This window comes from Zingiber officinale, chromosome 3B, assembly GCF_018446385.1.
Source record: "Zingiber officinale cultivar Zhangliang chromosome 3B, Zo_v1.1, whole genome shotgun sequence".
Classification (NCBI taxonomy): Eukaryota; Viridiplantae; Streptophyta; class Magnoliopsida; order Zingiberales; family Zingiberaceae; genus Zingiber; species Zingiber officinale.
This window is the reverse complement of record NC_055991.1, coordinates 50,502,646-50,524,511: the sequence shown is the minus strand read 5'-3', so window position 1 is coordinate 50,524,511 and position 21,866 is coordinate 50,502,646. Positions and strand designations below refer to the sequence as shown.

The following is a 21,866-nucleotide window of genomic DNA, read 5'->3' as shown; positions in this document are numbered from 1 at the left end:
AGCACTTTTTCTTTAATGCTTTGTCTTTGGCCACACTATTTAGATTGTATTACTTGTTTTTAGTTAAGTAGAATTGATTTAGAAAGGGAAGAAATCGAAGACTCTTTTCTAGAAATGCCATTTTATTTAGATTTTGATGGATGCAAGCCTTAACTATTTTTTAGTTCAGAGGATTATAATACGTTCATGAAGATAATACTATAAATAAATAAATGTAAAAAAAAATATTTATACTATGCCAAGGATAAAATAAAATTATAATTTAATATCTTAATGGGATGCACCGGGTGTGATAATTAACCCCAAAATAACACTTTGCCACATCTACAACAGTCTCGTCACTGCCCTGTACGTAATTGTTTCAGTTTACAATAATTAAGGATACGGTGGATAATAATTTAGAGAGAAATGCGTGCATGGGCGCTGTACCATCTTACTACATTCTACCCACCCTATAAAATATGAACGTGGGATAAGAAATCTCTATTGTGGCTGAGTAGTTTTTTTATAAAATGACTAATGGATTCAGTATTCAGAGTTATTTGGTATCAGCTACTGAGAAGGGAACAACGACACCTATAAGCACCGCAGCTAGCCTCAACATCTGAGCGAGTGAAGCCATCTCCATATAGATACAGAAGCTTCACAAATGGATGGGAAAGTCAAAATTCTGATACGTTTTTATTTCACCACCCACACCTGCAGTTACGATCACCAATCCAAAGGCTTCCCAGCTTTGTGCTGCTGTTCCTCCGTTGCACAAATCACCATTACATTTAGGGCTCTGCTTATTGGGCGTCATAAGCTCTTCAGGCCAAGTCGCTGTGACCTTATCGTTAAACCAGTTTGAGTTGCCAGTGGCACCATTCTGGTGAGAATTGATGCGTTGGCAAAACTGAGGATCTGAAAGCCGAAGCCTGTCACTTTCTCCTACTGATGCAACATTTGCTTGGTTGTTGGGGCAAGTTCTCGCCATCTTTTGCAAACTGGTGTTTGGCCAAGGAGCAGCCACAGTCACACCCCGACAGTGGAAATATTCGTAGGATTGAGTGGTGGTCGCATTGCCTTTTGTTTGTGTTTGAGAATCATCAAATCTCCATACATAGATGTGAGAATCTTCACTAGCAGATATCACATGTTTCCCGTCGGCTGTTGGGAAGGCTGATATTTGGCTGTTTGTGTTGCGAAAACCTAGGAAAGAAGAGCAACACATGACTCTTAAAAGATAACACACATACAAAGGAATTTCTTTCCAAATGTTTGTGCATTTAATAGCTTTGCAATATAAACAGATTATTATTTAATTAAGAACCACTGAAACTTGGCATTTAAGATGGTGAAGAAACAGTTTCAATCTCCCACCATATCATAAAATAGGACAGATGTATAGTTCCTGGGACACGGTGAGACATGGAATAGTGTAGCAAGGCATCATGTTAAGCACACCATTCACATCACCAGCAACTGCACAAAAGTATCAAAGCACAATCACTCTTCATCTGGGCATCCTCTACCTCCTCTCCACTAGGCTAACATGACTAACCTGTTCCTATCTCTATAGTGTCAACAAAATTTGACACCAACATAGAATCATTCTGATCAGTGATTGAATCTGCTACTTCAAATCCAACTTACAGTTTTGACATTTCAATGGCGGAAGAGAATCTACTAACAATGAAAATTGATGGTCATGCAAATGTAAGCAATGATCATATGATGAGTTAAGAGTTTCATAACATAATTAGCCTATGCAAGATTCTGTAATTGCAATTTTGGCTGAAATTTAGTCATATTTATAGTAAATATACATAATCCATTAGTTGAAATGCTTAGAATAACACAACTTTCATGATTTTAACTATAATCTGCTATCTAAACTTGAAATATTCATAGATGTATACATGAACTTTCTAATTTAAAACAGTTATAGCTAGAATTTTAGCGGAAAACACTCAAAGTGAAAGGTATTAGACTTAGTAGCATAAAGACAGGATATATAGAATTTAAGTTTAACAATATTAGATGTAATGAGACAACGATTAAGATAGGAGATAACGAATTGCCTGGAGCTGAGAGCTTGAAATATTGAGGATAATTTTTACAAAACGATGGGGGGATTGAAAAAAAATGTTTTACATAGAATACAAGCAGGATGGTTAAAATGGAAGAGAGTGTCGAATGTTTTATGTGATCGCAAAGTACCTTTAAAAGTTAAAGGAAACCTGCTATGTTATATGAAGTTAAATATTGGACTATAACTCAAGCACATGAGCAGAAGATAAGAGTTGTAAAGATGAGGATGTTAAGTTAGAGTTGCATCTATTGAGGAAAAACTTCGAGAGACACATTTAAGATGGTACGGGGAATGTATTTAGACGATCAATAAATGTTCCACTTAGGCGATGTAAAATTACGACGAACACGTACATCAAACGAGAAAGAGGAAGACCAAAAAAACTTGGTTGGCAACAATAAAACAATATAAAAATTTATTTAAGTATAGATGATAATATAATAGGAGATAAGAGCTTAATAGCGTAAAATGATCCATATAGCCGAACCCACCTAGTGGGATAAGACTTGGTGGTGGTGGTTGTTGTAATATTCTTAACTACTTTAATAAGCACTAAAATGATTAATACGTAACAAAAAGTAGTCATACAACTAACATGCACTTGTATCCCTTAAATATTCAGTCAGTCAATCACCATAAACATGACCAGTTAACTATCAAATAAAAGCCCCAAACCTCAAGTTTATGGTATGACTGTTGCTATTGCTGGCATCATAATATTATCCGTTGAAGAATTCAATTTAATATTGAATATAGGCCATGTTTGAACTTAAGCATTTAAAGATAAAATTATCAATTTAATAGAAGAGAAAAGATGTTACGTTGCACCTGTAGATATTATATCTCAATTATTGCAGATTATTGACACAATATTTAGACTAATAAGAAAAAAAATGAATTGCTTGATTGCCACAAAATGTAATTAATATGAAATAGATGCACAAAGTAAGATGAGTAGAAGTATTAGACATGAATGAAATATGTGGGACAAATCCATCTAAACAAAAGGTAATAAATATATTCCAAAAGAATTGTTTTGCTAGATGGACCTGTATAGGAAAGTAATGTATGTATCTCAAGAATACAATCCTCATTTAGGTCCTTTTGACTATTTAAGAGATTATCATGAAGATCGTAAACATAGTAACACCTCACCAAGCCATATAGAATATATCAAAGAACTTTGGAATACTAAAACAGTTATGAGATAGTGAGATTGTCTTGATACGTGATTAGAAGAGTAAAGGAATCTGTATAAATTTAGCATAGGCATTACTTAGAACTTAACAAAGAACAAGTGAGAGGAACAACACTTATACCTTTAAGCTTGTGGACCAGTTCATCACCATGAATAATTCGAATTTGCGAATCTGCAGATGTTACTAGTACCTTTGATGGATTTCCAGGAGCAAACTGTTGAATGAAACTGATATGAAAAGTTGGCCATAACTTATTTCAAACTTCAAAACTAAATGAAACCCAGTAAACTCCTTAAGCAATCTATTATCCCACAAAAAGGGGGAAAATACCTGGAAACCAGTGATTTTCTTCTTTCTGTTTTTCAGATCTACTTGACTCTTCTGAATAAGCTTGCTATCTAAAGATGAAGAAATCCAAATTATAAACCACTGGTAAAATTGAAAACGCTAACCAGCTTGCTAAGGGTAAGTTCAAACATAATAATATGAGCGCCCATAGCTTCATACCCGATGCATCATACAAGTGGCAATTTCCCCTATGTGTACCAATTAGAGCACCCTTCAAATGGGAAAAAAATGTGAAAAAATTAAATACTAAGAACAAACATAAAGTAAATTTAAAATCAAATACTTAGTGTAACATGGTACATATACCAGTCCATCAGGCGTATAACAAGCAGCAGTGACCATCTCATGCAAATCTTTCCAATCAATAACTTGCCGATCTGGAATACTCCATATCCTCACCTTGTTGTCGAGGGATCCACTGATGAAATATCGGTCATCAACAGGATTGAACTGGATACATGTCACTGCATAACAATGAAATCCAAACACATGATGACCAAATAAGCAAGTCAACACAACAAGATGCAATTTGAAGAAAAGAGGTAAAATGATAGATTGGTAAACATAATTTGGATTTTACCATATGTACTATGTGAGAATACTTTTAAGCAGGAAGTACTGGACATGTGCCAAAGTCGGACCGTTTTATCCATTGAAGAGGAAAGCAAAAACTGAAATGTAGATAGTGAGATCAGAAATAGTAAATAGTAATGAACGTACAGATTAGTACCTTCTAGAACAAGTACTCCAAAGAAACTAAATAGAAAAAGAGCAAACAAGAACAGTTCAAAAAGTCTGTTGAATGGTGCGGAAAGGAGAGAGATAGAAGCAAAGGAAGAAGGGAGAAACCAAAATAATTTTATACTTCAAGCATTTGATTACCTCAATAGTGCCATTATAATGGCATTAATAATACCCAATTAGTAAAATATTGCTACAAATAATCAAATATCATTGTTGCTCTAGCGAAAATAAACTTCACTGAATCCAATTGAAGGCGCGAGTAAATTCAGCCTCTCAACATATGATTTGGTCTGGACTCTAGATCTTAGTCACTTCCAGTTAACTTCAAGTTAGGGTTCTTTTTTATTTTATTTTATTTTATTTTTTGATCTGTTACTGGACCAAGTTGACATAGGGACAAATGTTTTTAGATACATGCATTATTAATGACATTATTTTAATCAAATTAAAGTACCATTATCCTTCTAGATAAGTACAAAGGCATGGGCATCCCTTCATTGTTCATATATTCAGATATCACAATATATGTAAGCTCAATTAACCAGATTCCTATGGCTGCAAGCATTGCAAATGTTTTTTGATAGTTAAGTCAAATATTTATGTTACACCTACCACCTATATAAATTAGCTACTAGCTGGATGAAACTTGATCTTGATTGATATTGTTTTTCAAGTTTGATTACAAGAAATCCTTGGTTCTGAACCACGAGTTAATAATCATGCATCCACAGTGAGATGTGAGTATTACCTGTATATAGAGAGTATCTTATTATCCTGAACTCCTATTCATTCTTCATTACCAAAGGCCAATTAATAACCAAGACATTTGAATTGAGTTGTGTGATCAAAGATATATTCAAGTGTGTGATTAGAGGTATGCTGAATGAAAAGAGCATAAGTCATCAAAACCAAAGAGTCAATGACAAGGTTTAAAATCTCGACCCGTGCCGAGGTTTCGGTCCTAGACCAGAACGATATGGTTTCGGTATCGTATCGTGCCGTACCGATAGGGTTTCGATATATATATATATATATATATAGGCTTGATTGTTGTTATATTAGTTTTATGTAACTTAACCATATACATTTCTCAAAACTTCTAAAATAAAGAATATGTAATCTAAAGTATTTCCTACACGTAAATATCAGACATTCATATCAGCAAATATGTGTTACGATAGGAACCGAAAATCTAAAATGTAGAGAGCTGAATATGTTAATATTCATGGTTCCAAATCTTACTTATAAGTTAAAAAAAATTATTATCTATAATAATTATATAAATTAACATAAAGATCATAATATATATTTAATAATTATATAAATTATTTATTTATTAATTTATATAATATATAATTATAGTTCATAAATATTCTAAAGTGTGTGTATATATATATAGAGCTTATATTGAATTCTAAAATCAAATTTATTTAAAAAAATTTATATAATTATTAAAAAATTTAACAATTATTTTTTTAAAATTATTTATAAAATTTTAAAATTATTTTAAATATTTTTATAAAATTTTAATCTATTTTAAATTTATAAAAAAACAATTTAAAGTTTATTTTAAAAATTATTTTAAATTATATAACTATATATTATATAAATTATCTATTTTTTATTTTAATTTTTTATATTTTTAATAAAAATATGCATTATAATTATATTAATTAATTAAGTGTTTATTTAATTAATTATTAATTTATATAATATATAATTACAATAATTAATTAGAAATTAAGTATTATATATATAATATAATTAAAACATTTTATAAAACCTAACTTTTCCTCTTTCCTCGCAATTGCGCCGCAGTCGCCACTTCGCCTCGCCGCCGCCTTCGCCTTGCAGCCTCGCCACCACCGCAGGGTTCGTGAAACGACTCCACTACAGCCGCGGGGCTCACGCGACGAGCCCGCCGCCACCGCCACGGTGCTACGTGACGAGTCTGCCACGACCAAGGGGCTCGCGCGACGACTTCGCCGCAGTTGCGGGGCTCGCACGACGCCTCCTCAGCGGTCGCAGGGCTCACGCGCCACCTCTGAGGCCAACCGTAAGCTTTGAAACCTTCTGAATGCCGGTGTCGGTTTCGGTGTGCGGGCGGAACGGTAAGTTTCACCCGTTCCGCCCGGCACGGAACGAAATTTATATCCTTGGTCAATGAGTCATCTTGAGAGAATAGGGAATAAATCCTTGGATATAAGAAGACCAACTATCCCAAGAGGCATCATAAAAGAAAAGAACATCGCCCTCAGCGCATAGCCGAGTTGGTCACCACATGGTAGATTTGCGGAAATGGACAAGGGTCGATTCCTGGAGAAGCCGACGGCAATATCCTCCCATATGGTGGCCTGCTCGATTTCCTGATTTATCTCTCTATAGATAGTAGTGGGACTGACCGTGTAGAGCGCCTGGGGTAAGCGTATGACCTTTTTGCAGAAAAAGAAATAAAAGAAAATAACATTAGTTTTCAGACAATGAAGTGAAGTGAAAGATTTAAAAAGGCATCCTGAAAGAAAAGAGCAGGTCCTTGGATCTAAGACCAAGGGTACCAGAGTTGTCCCAATGTGAATCTAAAAAGTCAATGAGACATCTCAAAAGAAAAGGGAATAAATCCTCAAATATACGAAGACCTAGGATCCCAAGAGACGTCCAAAAAAGAAAAAGGACATGACTGGATAGACCAGTAGTAAAAGATTCAAAGAGGCATCATGAGAGAAAAGAGCAAGTCCTTGAATCTAAAACCAAGTGTCCCAAGAGGTGTCTCAATGTAAAATCAAAGAACCAATGAGGCATCTTGAAAGAAAAGGAAATAAATTCTCAGATACAATAAGACCAAGCAACCCAAGAGGCACCCTAAAAGAGGACATAAATTGTCAAACATAAAGTGAAGTGAAGATTCAAAGAGACATAAAAGAGAAAGTCCTCAGATCTAAAGACTAGGGTCACAAGAGGTATCTTGGAAGGAAAGGATATAAGTCCTTAGACTAGGAGTGAAATCACAGGTGCAAGGAGGCATTCTAAAAGAATTAAGAAAATGATATAAAAAGAGCTGTCCCAGGAGGCTTCCTAAAATGAAAGGCACAAGTTCTCAAACATAAAGTGAAGCCAATGATACCAAGTCTTGAAAGAAAAGGCATGAGTCCTTGCACTTAAGAAGAGACTCACATGAGGCATCACAAAAGTTAAACCCAATTTGAAGCCAAACAAACCAAAGGAGCATCTTGGAGGAATAAAAAAACATAAGTCCTTGAATCTAATAAGACCACAAGTCTTCAAAGGCATACTGGAAAAAAGGGCATAAGTCTTAAAAAAAATGAAGGGAAACCAAAGAGACATCTTCAAATAAAAAAAACATAAGTTTTCAGATCTATTAAGACCAAGGGTCCAAAAAGGCATCCTAAAAGGAAAAAAAAAACGTAAGACCTTTAACCCGGAGTGTAGCTAAAGTCAAAATAAGTTCTCAGAAAGAAAAGAGGATAAGTCCTCAGACATGAAGTGAAACCAAAGGCCCAAAGGAAAAAAAAAAATTAAAGCAAGGGAATGTTTGAAAAATGTGTGAGCTTGAGTCAAGCTTAAAAATAAAAATGAATTCGCAATAAGCAAAGAAATGATATCTTAGTTCAGTTTATATTTGCTGTTAATACACATATTTATTTTTGTTTTATTTAATGTAGCCTCTTCATTTTCCTTGAATATTAATCTAAACAAATATGTGAGCATTTTCTCATTACCATGTTACAATTATGTAGGAAGTAGTATTTGAAACTTGGAATATGGCATTACATTTTAGTCAAAATTTCTCTAACATAATAGCATTTTTTTTGTAATCCAAGAATCCTGGAGGTGGAGGTAACCAGTCCCATGGAAGTTTCCCAACGACCACCAAGTAAATCGGGAAGCGCTCGTGGAGGTCATCTAGATGACTAGCATTCTTAGACTGATAGCATAGTAAACTAATAGTTATTTAACTAATAAATTTTGAGCTGACTAAAGAATATAATTCCTTGTATGTTTGGCTTTTACCATGCTTGTATGTTAGGTTTGATACAACAACAACAACAACCAAGCCTTTTCTCACTAGGTGGGGTCGGCTGTATGGATCATTTTACGCCATTGAGCTTTATCTCCTATTATATCATCATCTATATTTAAATAAATTTTATCTTGTTTTATTGTTGTTAACCAAGTTTTTTTTGGTCTTCCTCTTCCTTGTTTGATATGCATGTTTATCATAGTTTCACATCGCCTAACTGGAGCATTTATTGGTCGTCTAAGTACATGTTCGTACCATCTTAAACGTGTCTCTCGGAGTTTTTCCTCAATAGACGCAACTCCGACTTTCTCTCTAATGCTCTCATTTCTTATTTTGTCCATCCTCGTATGTCTACACATCCACCTTAACATCATCATCTCTGCAACTCTCATCTTCTGCTCATGTGCTCGAGTCATAGCCCAACATTCAGCTCCATATAACATAGCAGGTCTAATTACGATTTTATAGAACTTACCTTTAAATTTAAGAGGTACTTTATGGTCACATAAAACACTCGACGCTCCCCTCCATCTCACTCATCCTGCTTGTATTCTATGTAAGACATCTCTCTCAATCCCTCCATCATTTTGCAAAAATGATCCTAAATATTTAAATCTCTCGGTTCCGGACAACTCGTACTCTCCTATCTTAACAATTGTTTCATTACTTCTAATATTGCTAAACTTAAATTCCATATATTCTGTCTTTAATCTACTAAGCTTAAAACCTTTCCCTTTTAGTGTTTCCCTCCAAAATTATAGTTTAGCATTTACTGCTTCACGTGTTTCATCTACCAAAATAATATCATCTGCAAACAACATGCACCACGGTACTGTGTCTTGAATGTGCGCGGTGAGTACGTTCATAATTAGTGTAAAAAGATAGGGACTTAGAGTTGATCCTTGATGTAACCCTATCTTTATTGGAAATGCTTCAATTACTCCGCCTGAAGTCTTTACTTTGGTCGTTACATCCTCATACATATTCTTAATTAGTTCAATATATGTTACGCTAACACCTCTCTTTTCTAAAATTCTCTATATAATTTCTCTTGGATTCTATTATAAGCCTTTTCTAAGTCAATGAACACCATGTGTAGATCTTGTTTTTGCTCCCGATATTTTTCAATTAATTGTCTAAGAAGATGTATAGCTTCTATTGTCGACCTTCCCGGCATAAATCCAAATTGATTTTCTGTCACTGTCGTCTCCTTCCTTAATCTTTTTTCTATTACTTTTTTCCAAAGTTTCATAGTATGACTCATTAGTTTAATACCCCTATAGTTTGCACAATTTTGTACATCTCCCTTGTTCTTATATAAGGGAACTAGAGTACTTATCCTTCATTGATCAGACATTTTTTTCGTTTTCAATATCATGTTAAATAATTTTGTAAGTCATTCAATACCTTGTTTCCCTAAGCACTTCCATACCTCTATCGGAATATCATCTGGTCCAATGACTTTTCCATTGTGCATCTCATTTAAAATTTGTTTTACTTCTTAAGTTTGAATTTTACGATAAAAATTAAAATTTCTATACTTATTTGATCTACTTAAATTACCTAAGTTAAGTTGGTCACCTAAACCTTCATTAAAAAGTTGATGAAAATACCTCTTCCACCGCCCTTTTATTTCTCCATCGTTTACTAATACCCTATTACATTCATCTTTAATACATTTTATTTGGCTAAGATCTCTTGTTTTCCTTTCTCTCACTTTAGCTATTCTATAATATCTCTTTCCCCTTCTTTTGTATCCAATTTTTGATATAATCGTTCAAAAATTTCATTTTTTGCTTCACTCACTACTTTCTTAGCTTCTTTCTTGGCTATTGTGTATTTTTTTAAGTTTTCCTCGTTCTTACAAATATATAATTCCTTATAAGCTATTCGTTTTTCCTTCACTTTCTCTTGTACTTTTCTCATTCCATCACCAAAATTCTTTACTTAATGGTACATGTCCCTTTGACTCACCGAGTACACTCTTAGCTATTATTTTCAACTTTGATACCATCTTATCCCATGTTGTATTAGAGTCACCATATATTTCACCTAATGCTTGTACTTCTACCTTCTCCTTAAATATATTTTGCTTCCCATCCTTTAACTTCCATCACTTAATTCTAGGAATCGTATATATTTTCTTTCTATTGATACTATGTTTGAGGCGTATATCCAACACTACTAACTTATGTTGGATAGTTAAGCTTTCTCCAAGAATGACTTTGCAATCTTTACAAATCTTTCTATCCTTCTTCCTAACCATAAGAAAGTCAATTTGCGATTTATTATTCCCACTTTTGAATGTGACTAAGTGTTCTTCTCTTTTCTTAAAAAACGTATTAGCTAATATAAGGTCATATGCTATTGCAAAATCTAATATAATTTTCCCTTCCTCATTCCTCGTTCCAAACTCATAACTCCCATGTACTCTCTCAAATTCCTCATTTTTCACTCTGACATGCTCATTTAGATCACCTCCTATTAAAATCATTTCATTTTGTGGAATATTTTGTAATATTTCATCTAAGTCCTCCCAAAACCTTGATTTGGTAGCTTCATCTAATCCTACCTGTGGTACATATACGCTAATTATGTTCATAATTTCTTTCGCCATTATTATCTTAAGGGCTATAATTCTATCTTCTTTTCTAACTACTCCTACAATTTCATCCTTTAACAAACTATCTACAATAATACCCACTCCATTTCTTGCTTTACTCTTTCCAGTGTATCATAACTTAAAACCCGAGTTCTCTATCATCTTTGCCTTCTCGCCTGTCCATTTTGTCTCTTGTACACACAAAATACTAATTCTTCTCCTAATCATCATATCTACTACCTCCATTAAAAGTTCAAATTTTATATTTTCCCTATCAATCTTAGTATTGTAGGCATTGAGCCATGTATTGTATTGTTGATATCATCCTATATCTAACTACATAGACAAGAATATCAAGTATTCTTCTATAACCATGAATTGATCTTAACATACATTTGTAATGTATCTCTTGTATCGGTTGATATGGCATGAGATTTAAATCCACCATTTATAGAACATCAAATGAAAGATGTAGTTGACCTTCTGCGGCAATCAACAAAAGAAGATTTCTCTAACCTAACCAATATTTTAAATTCCCATCTTTATAGAAAACAAAAGAATGAGTAATTCAATGGAGACGTCATTTTGATATATATTTTCATCTTAAATAAGACATGTTTCTATATATCAATGTTTTGAACTCTTTAGGTAGACTACATGATTTATTTATTAATCAGTTTTTGAAAAAAAAAAATCTAATCGTCGATATATGTATCATTATATACCTGCATACCATATATATATGCTATACAGTGACTTCTCTTTAATTATTTACATATGCTATTTAAAACTTTGCCAAACTGACTAACATTATCAAAAATTTGAGACAATACAATTTCAGTAACCACTTTACAAGTCAGTTACCATGTTATAACAAAAATACTTTTTTAATCCCAACTAAATTCACTTCAATCGTTCTACATATATACTATTATCTATGAGGTCTGTATTTAATAAATATGGCCAATTAAGTCTATCTTATTGGATATAAATATCTTTTCTTTTAGTTAATAATAGTCTTTTATAGCCTCCCCTATCAATATGGCACACTGTAGATTATTGATTCATTCAAGTCATTAAATAGGTACACTTATATAGGTTGGTTAAGGTATTTAAGAATGAAAAATCTACAATTATATATCAAAATTTCAAGCCTAAATTTCAACAAAATACATACATATACACACACAAACATATATTATTTTCTAAAATTAACTAAGAAAAGAAAACTGAAAAAAAAAACACAGGGTAACAATTAGGTGTAACTTCAATAAAGATAAAACAAAGATAAAATAGTGTGGACATGTTCGAGGATGATATAGACTTGCATTTAGTTTAATGAAGAGCCATTCATTCATTCAAGTCAGTGTACTGTTGAATTTCTGTGACAAATTAACCTTATTGTCATTAATTTTATCCTTTATTAGGCTACACTTATCACCTATAGCACTCTCAACATTGGGCTACACATAGTTGTTCCCAAATGATAATGATGTTACTTTATCTAGTCAACCCACAGGTCCACCAATGTTATAATCCAATAACTATCCACCAGACAGTCTCCATATCAACCTTCTAGGCAGGATTTGTTAACTATCCACTAGATCAAATCTATACAGAAAGTTTGACACAGGTTGCAGAGGTTGGATAAGGCATTTAAGAATGAAAATCTACAATCATATACCAAAGTAGTAACATTCATTCATGACTCCAAACCTAACTTTCAACAAAATACAGGCACATATACATACCCCAATAAAGATAAAATGTGATTAAAATGGTATAGATATGTTCAAGAATAATATATGCTTGCATGGAGTAATGGAGAGCCAATATCCAAATAGTTGAACCTAAAACTTGATGATATTTCCTAAGAAAAGAAAAAAGGTACAGCAACATAGTGTATCTACAAATTCCATTTTTGATCATGCTCTAGTAAACCAAATTAACATAGTTGATACTTCATACCACCATTATGTTATTGGCTGAAACCAGGGTCAAAAGTCACAACGTGATTATACTAAACAAAAAGGCTATGTTTTCCTTTTACAAATGTAATATTGCTAAGCAATAAATGGAGAGCACTTACATCTACTGATTCTCTAGGCCCAATATGATGTGAACATACACTTTCAACCTTGGCAAGAATGCACATAAACTGACCTTAGAAAGAATATGCTGTGCAGGAGGTCTAGATCCCACTGCTCCCACTCAAAAACATTGTTGTTTGACATCTAGATTTGTAACTTTTTAAAATATCCGTACTCAAGTTTGAGTAACACGGCACATAGAGCAAATTGAAAATGTAAAACCTTAGGATCCTCACTTATGGCCTCAATTTCATGATAGAAGCTATTGTTAGTGCAATTTTGCCCTAAATGGTCATGTTCAACCATAGTATTTTTTATTTATTGGGAAAAGTTTTTAAGTTAGGTTTGTCTATGTTTTTAGCATGCCCATGAAGTGGTGAAGTAATTTGTTCAAAGGTACATTGAGCTCGTGGAGCTTGACTTGGTGTACCCAAGTTAGTGATTGGCTCAATGGCTCAAACATCTGTTGGAAATTGAAGAAGAATAGTATGAGACATCCAAGGAGCCACAAGATGAGAAGCATCGAGATGATAACTTTGACAAGAGCTGGAATAGTGGACTACATAGGTGAATGAGTGAAGTATGTTCCGAGGATCGAGTCGAAGACATGGTGAATTTGATGGACCAAGGACTTGAAGGAAGATAATCACTTGGGCAAAGCGAAACTACATCAACTCTAAAGTAGCAGGAGGAGGCAAACTACAAAGGTTGACGAGTGAAGAATAACACATGGAACAAGCTGAAGGCTTGGTGCATTCAAGAGACTTACGAACTGGTGGCCTTGCAAGTAAAGTAGAGTCATAAAAGTAAACTCTTAAGTGTTTTGTGAAAGTCGAGAGATGTGTAATTTAGTTTCATGTAATTCTCGACTTAAACAATGACTCAACCATTAGATTGATCCAGTCAACTCCTTAGTTGACTCTAACCTTTGAACAGAACAATCTACTCACACATGAGTCAACTAGGCCAATCAAGTCCTTAGTTTACTCAGCACACTAATCAACTGACCATATTTTAGTCTGGTCATATTTCACTTACGCGATAAAGTGGCTCAAGTGACTGCAGTTAGCACAAGTCTATGGAGTTGTTACCTGTCAACTGAAGTTAATGTGAGTCAATTGAGAGTCTGTTGCCAAACACTGAGCTGAAACGATGAAGAAACTAAGAAGTGGTTCGATTGACTATTCCACTGAAGATTAGAAAAGTGGAGGTTGAATGAAGATAACTTGTAGGACCAAGGAGAGCCATTAAAGGTTGGCAAAATTAAGCTTAACTCTTCTTGTTCTATTTTATAACCTAATTCTTGTAATTGTCTTACTTGCCTCGACCTGTATTTCTATTCTTGCAAGAGGTTTCTACACTTTGAGAAGCATTCATGAAGGAAAAAAGATAATGAAGATTCAGGAGTGATTCACTAAAGAGGCATAACCTATAGAGTAGGAACCAGTGGATCCAAACCACATGAACTCAGTCTGTTAGCAATAATCTTATGTTTCTTATTTCCACTGGATTAATGTCTAATTGAGCTTGCTAAGTGTTAACAAGAATAAAGAATAAAAGAAACATATTTCCAGATCATGTATTATTCATCTCTGCTTCTAGCCATCCAGTGCATTGCCCTCATCAGTCCTAACAGCTACATAATCACATTACAGCTTTTCACTTAGATTTCAGTCGACTTGTAACTTTGTTCAACTTTAGATAACCCATGAAAGAACTAGAAGATACTTCGGAAGGTTCAAACTGAAACTGGCAAACCTCAGAACCCTACACATCTATATTGAACTGATTTTGAATTTCGATTCCATTGTAGAAGTTACAAAATCACATGACGTTTTTTTAACCAAGTTCATCAGTGTGCCTGTAACTACATTCAACTTTAGATCTCCTATGAAATAATTAAACGATATTATGGTAGGAGTAAACGGAAACGAAAAACCTTCAGAATCCTGAACTTATATTATTGAACTAATTTGGAATCTCAGTTCCATCACAGAAACTACCAAGTCAGATCTACCGTACCAGATTTGACAGCAGTGACTGTAACCCCATTCAACTTAAGATATCCCGAGAATGAATTAGAAGATGTTCAGGCAATAATCCTTAGATTATTTTCTATCTATGAAAAGTAAAACCTTGTATTCACACGATCCAGAGTACAAAGAGGCACCAAATTTCATCTGTATGTAGAAATCTAACCAAATAAATTGAAGGCATACCTGAGATGTCGACCAAGATAGATCAAGTACATCACCTAAGTGACCTCTGAAACAACACACAGGCTTTTCAGACAGAGCAACGATATGCGCTGGTACCTTCAAAGGGTGAGAACACACAGATTTCTTACTGCACCTAACCTTTGCTCTTCTCTGCTTATCCCATTGATTTCTGTCAGCGCTGGCCAAAGTGGATGTCATCTCTGGTGAGGCTTCATCAGTAGCCAAATTGCCAAATCTGTCAACCTCTAAGACCTCCCACACACGAATGGCACAGTCCTCGCCTCCACTGGCCAAATACTGCCCATCCAAGCTGAATCTAATGCTCCAGATGGACCCATTATGCGCCTGGATTTCCTGGGTCATGCACAAACCACTGAGCTCCTTCTGAGACTTCCCATATTGCCGGACTCTTATTCTCTCAGGGCAATGATTTAGGTCGTTTAAACCATCAAGGTTATCATTGGTAGCCGAGCTGGATCTCCCTCCCATCTCAGATGAACTATCTTTGTCATCGCTACGCTTGCGGTCGCAGTTGTGCCCTCTAGCCACCATGTTCTCGGCGACATTCTTGATGCTTCTAAGCCAACTTCCCCTTTTTTTCCATCTCCATCCTCCAGCAGACCTTCTGACAACAACAGAACCCCCACTACCAGAACTACGGGAATCGGCGCCACTGCTGTCAGTGGCATCCTCCACGCTCTGCCGTTTCATCAGCTCTTGAACTATGGGGGACTTCCCAATGCACATATCGAACTCCTCCATAGTAAGCTGCCGTCCTGTTCCGACTTCTCTGACAGTGTTCGACATCCGATCCTCTTGTAACTCCTTCACCACGAACTCCCTCCCGTCGTCTAGATTCTTGATCACGAAACGCGAGTCACTGGGAACGACTCCCCCCTCGATCGGAAGAATGCCTTTGGAAGCATCGGGGATACGGAATCTAACGCCGAGAGGAGGCTTGGAGGGGACCTGCCGCTGTTGGCACAGCGATTTGCTCGCGGAGCCGTCGCATCCGGGCCAGGCCACTCCAGATGAGGAGGATGGGGAAGAGATTTTACAGGAGGCGGCGTCAGATCTTCGGGGTCGAGAGAGCGCGGGATCGCCGGAGAGGCCGAGATGGCGGAGTAGGCGTCGGCGGCGCTCCTCGACGGAGGCCGGTTCGGAGAACCAGACATCGAGAGAGCGCAGAGGGGGGAGACGCAGGCGTCCGACGCGGCGACGGTGACCTCCGGTGTAGGATTCGTCGTCGGAGGCGGAGACGGAGCCGGAATTGGAGCAGGAGGAGAGGATCCGGTCCAAGGACTCGTAGAATTTCTCCTCCCCCGAGTCTTCCTCCGGAAGATTTCTCGTCGTCGAGGTCATGGCCGCAAATGAGGTCACCGGGGGGAACGGAGGAGGGAGCGGTTTTTATAGAATGGAAAGGGAAGGATGGGGAAGGGGGTCAAGGGGATCGAAGACCGATGGGATTTGATATGTTGTTGCAGGCAGCTGTTGCCTTTGTTACTGGTGCTGGTGCGTGAGAGAGAGAGAGAGAGAGAGTGAGAGAGAGTGAGAGTGGTGCGGTTGTAGTGTATGCGTATACGTATGCAGAACTACAGTGATCGAGTAAATGTGTAATCAAATTGGATAAGCCCATACTCCATTCATGCGGGACTGCTGGCTGCTGCCGCTACTTCATCAATCATCGTGTCATGTCTTTTGAATTTTTTTTTATATGGTAAATGTTTAACCATAATTTATGAAAAAGAAAGGGAGTCGTTGAAAGTGTCATAATTAATATAAAATCTTAAATGAATATTGATGACAAATTTAATACATCGTCAAATTAAGTACTGACTAAAGGTTGAGTTGAATAGCCTTTTTAATCCGAGGTAACATACTGAGAATTGGTAGAATTAGTAGTTCTTTATCTAGAAAAATATGAAGAGTAAATTAATGGCCAAGCATTGAACTCATACATCAACGGTTCGTTCAGTATTACAAATACTAGGGATATATTTAAAAATTATGTCAGTATTTTAGGTGGATTGTTATATCAAAAGTCTTTTGTGTCTGTTGATAGTTACAGATATAAAAAAAAAAATGAAACTATAACATCAATCATTTCTTTAGAGTTGATCCTACGAATATGAAGAAAGATAAATATAAATATACAATTAAAAATATATAATCGAAAGACTAACCTCAGATAATGACATTCTAATGATTGAATATTGGATCTCTCATTCATGAAATTATACACCCCCAACTATATTATATCCTAGGGACACAAGTATAGGTATAGAGTTTTTGCTTAACGCTTGTGAGTAACTTCTAACATATTGAGTCTAGTTTTAAGTAGTGAGACTCATGTTTCAAGTAGTACATTTCGTGTACTGGTCAAACCGTATGAACTATAGAAATTGTGATTTTAAAGATTTGTTCTAAGTAAACATTACAACATTGCTTCTTATAAAGTTTGCAAGTTCCTTATTTTTAGTATAAAGGGATAAAATCCACATACAAAAAGGGATAAAATCCACATACAAAATAGAACGTATTATCAATTCCTTCGTTAAGTAATTCATTCACGGTGACATGTTCATTGATCAGATATTAAATCTATTAAGTTATGTGATATAAATTAGTGTTACACTAGGTCACAATCTTCTAGTATGATTCTTCCAAGTCGGTTAAATCATTATGACAAAAAGATGATTTACACCATATTTTTCAATTAATCTGTAAGGATGTTGAAGAAATGAGTTGACTAATATATAATCTTAACAAGAAGGTACTTCGTCCATGTCATCAACTGATATTATAGAATAAATATAAGATGTATCAGATGTATCTGACTATACTTCTACTAAGTCAAGATTTGTATAATCTACTAATTTGGCTTCTCTGCTATATAGATTTTTTTTATTGGGGCATACAGAGGATAAGTGTCTAGGTTCATTCATTCAAACATGTTATGGTATTAGCAAAAGTTTTCTTTGATTTGAGAATTTTCTAACATATTTTATTTGCTAAGATAAGGCTGTTTAGCTCTGTTGTTCCTAAGATAGTTGTTTTCTTTAGTTTGTATTTTGGTGTAGGAGTTATAGGTTTTCTCCTTATATGTTGACGTTGATTTGTAGACCCGTATTGCTAGGATATATAAATCCGGCTATAAAAACCACATTATTAGTTTTTTTATTATTTTTATATTTGAATGTAAATACATTTTTCTTTAAATTTAGTCAGGATATGTTATACCCTCATTCCTATGCTATCATAGAGTGTTGGCATACGCAAGTTAGTCCATGACTTATGTATTTCTTTTCCTAAGACTCCAGCAAATAGCTTACTAAATAATTTTTCTCCTAAAGTAGGGTTGCAATAATTACTTATACTGCAGTTAGGGCTAAAAAGTTATTACATAATGGTTTAACATAATTCCAACTAAAGAGTTGGAGATGTTCTAAATTTTACATGGCTTCTTTTTGTCGTATGTCTAACCTCATGTTTGCATCCCTAGTTGTTAAAAGTTTATGAATAACATAACAAAAATTTAAGGTTATTGCCCTATGAGGTAATTCCAGTGACTTCTTTTGGAAAGTTTAATTTAAAGTCTTCTCAGGTGACTCTGGTTATATCGCCTAAGTAATTTTTACCTACTCAGATCTTAGCATCTCAAGTTTTTATATCAAGTTCATGTTTAGCTTGGTAATCTCATTTTACGGAGACTATTCATTATTCTAAATAAGTATCATACAACTGAGAATCTCATTTGCGTCTTTGCCAAAGAAAGTTACCTCTAGTGGCCTTCATTTTCCAATAGTTCTAACTAAAGGATTATTGTTAATATATGGATTGATTCTTCTTCTAGGAGGATGCCCTGGTTCATAATACATAGTTCCCATAGTACTTTCTGACATTTTTTACTATATATAGTAGAAGTAGTTATAGATTCTCTAGCATTCATCAAGCCTTTTGTTGATGCTGGGAGACTTATAATATCATCTTCAAAATTTTGAGTTATTATATTTCTATCTTGATCGAAATATAATATCCAATTATGGTTAAAAATTTTATGTTTCTTGTCAAAGGCTTCAAGTTCTTCTAAGTTATCCTCTATTAGATAAATTGCAACTTTAGATGGTATATATACATATTCATCTAAATCTCCAAAGGAACTTATTACTTTATCTGATTTGTTCATTAAGTTGAAGGGATACACCTCAGTACTAGCTTGTTTAATTTTATTCTTTTATATTAGTCTTAGATGTTTTATTTATATTTTTCTAAGTATGCTGACAGGGTCATCATCTTGTCAAAGTATGAGATTTAAGTTATCTTCTAAACCTTCTTCATTTTGAGAGGTACATGCTTGATATCTCGATAATCTAACAACTATTTTATCATTTCTATCCTTGGTAGTAAAAGATGGAATCTGCCACTCCAGCGGCCCCACACGGTCGGCCTCATGACTATTTATGAGGAGGTAAATCGGGAAATTATAGTTGACCAGTGTGGGGGAGGATTTATTTTTTCCTCGGCTTTGCTGAAATTAGAACCCTTGCCCTATGGTAGTAACTTTACCTCACACTAGCCAACTCAACCCTACTCCGAGAGCTTAGTCATTTCTATCCTTATACATTATAAAAGTTCTTGATCTTAGTGTTGCTTTTGTTAGGGTCAATTTCTAGCTAGAGAGAAGAGAGGGGGGGTGAATAGCTCATTGCTTGCTCCTTGAAGATTTGCAGCGGAATAAAACTAGAAGCAACTCTCCAATGCTAACACAAAGGATTTACTTGGTATCCACCTCAAGAAGAGGTGACTAATCTAAGGATCCAACCCTCACACATACACCCACTAATAAAACTCTCATTCTCGATAACTACTCTTGTTGATGTAGAGAAATCTTGTAGAATCTCCTCTCAACAATATGCACTCAAATAAGAAGAAAATACATAAATATATAAATAAAAACCTTTTCTTGCTTGCTCTTGTTGATGTAGATCACCTCTTGACTCTTGGAAGTGCACCATCACTTATCCCCAAGAAGTTTCAAAAACTGGCGAAAAGATAGTCGAAGAGGATCGTGTGAACCGGGGAAGAGAAGTGTTGCAGAGAAGAAGCTCGCCAACGGCTAAATACTTCGCACGTCTAGGGCTCCCAATCGATTGTGCATGCACCCAATTGATTGTCATGTTAGATCCGTGCTATCCCAGTCGTCCATCGCTCGCTACCTGCACAACGGTCACATCCCAATCGATTGGCTGATCGATTGGGGAGGCTGAATCGATCAGCTGATCGATTCAGCCTTCTTCTGTGCTCTCATGTCTGCGCGAGAAAACTTGCCCCAAATGATTGACCAATCGATTGGGGAGCCCAATCGATCGGCTAATCAATTGGGGAGTATTCTGTGCTCACGATTTCACTTCCCAATCGATCGGTTGATCGATTGGGCTAGCCTTCTTCGCAGCACACCTTCAATCGATTGGTTGATCGATTGAACCATAGTTCAATCAGTCGGTTGATCAATTGACTTCCCTTTGACTTGTTTAACTCAAGTCTAGGATCTCCAATTCCAACATCCGGTCAATCGTGGTTTGTTGGAACTCCTCGTGCCTAGCATCCAGTCAACCTTGACCTATTGGGGCTTCTTCACCAAGTATCCAGTTAATCCTTTGACCCACTTGGACTTTTCTCCTCGTGTCAAGTGTCCGGTCACCCTTGACCCACTTGAACTTACTGTCTCGTGCTAAGTGTCCGGTCCTCCATGACCCACTTGAACTTCCATCAGATGTCCGTGTTAGGACCTTCGGATAGCGGCTAGAGAGGGGGGGTGAATAGCTGACCCCAAATTCGCGTTTCTTCCTACAATTTTAGTTAGCGCAGCGGAAATACAATGTAGAAATGAAACAAAGAATAGCAAATCTTAAACTCGACGATGTAACGAGGTTCGGAGATAAAACTCCTACTCCTCGGCGTGTCCGTAAGGTGGACGAAGCCTATCAATCCGTCGATGGATGAGACCCCGGAAAATCGGCTAATAGAAACTCCTTCTGGGTGGAGAAACCTCGCCACAAATTTCTTGCAATAGCAAGATAGGAGTACAAAGATACAACACAATACAAAGGCAGTAAGAATGTAAAAACACAGCTTGCCTTCTCGTCGACTGGATGAAGCAGCAACTTCACGAAACACCTACAACAGCAGGAACCAGCCGAAGGAAGCTTCCACGAAGCTTCAGGAAAATGAGAGCTCAGCAAAGCTCTGATTGCAGTAAGATCAGAAAGAAAAGAGAGGCCTGCCTAAAATCCTATAGCCCTCGACCTGTTATATAACATACGAAGAAGAAGACACATAAACTAGTCGTTGTGTCGCAACGGCTAGGGCCTGGACCGATCAGGCACACTCCTGATCGGTCTAGGAGTGTTCTGATCGGTCTGGGGACCGATAAGGACCTAGGCTGATCGGTCTCCAGACCGATCAGCCATCTCACAGAGCCGCACTGATCGGACTCTGATCGGTCTGTGGACCGATCAGGCCTCAGGCTGATCGGTCCCCAGACCGATCAA

General features: G+C 36.0%; 1 protein-coding gene across 1 annotated transcript; it reads right to left on the bottom strand.

The window, feature by feature from the left end:
- Window positions 1-290: 290 nt before the first annotated feature.
- Window positions 291-16,855, bottom strand: LOC122056480 (WD repeat-containing protein 44-like). Its single transcript, XM_042618456.1, has 7 exons — window positions 15,316-16,855; window positions 4,202-4,292; window positions 3,928-4,085; window positions 3,781-3,832; window positions 3,604-3,671; window positions 3,394-3,487; window positions 291-1,191 (listed from the first exon to the last, which is right to left on the bottom strand). Exons 1-7 carry the CDS (start codon window positions 16,675-16,677, stop codon window positions 644-646), a joined length of 2,373 nt encoding a protein of 790 aa, XP_042474390.1. The 5' UTR covers window positions 16,678-16,855; the 3' UTR covers window positions 291-643.
- Window positions 16,856-21,866: the final 5,011 nt, after the last annotated feature.

Excerpts from the sequence above, each read along its gene's own strand:
- LOC122056480 (XM_042618456.1), bottom strand. The coding sequence starts at position 16,677 with ATGACCTCGACGACGAGAAATCTTCCGGAGGAAGACTCGGGGGAGGAG. Across the intron at positions 3,672-3,780 it reads CCACTTGTATGATGCATCGG|ATAGCAAGCTTATTCAGAAG; the intron begins GTATGAAGCTAT and ends CTTCATCTTTAG. Across the intron at positions 3,488-3,603 it reads AGAAAATCACTGGTTTCCAG|TTTGCTCCTGGAAATCCATC; the intron begins GTATTTTCCCCC and ends TTCATTCAACAG.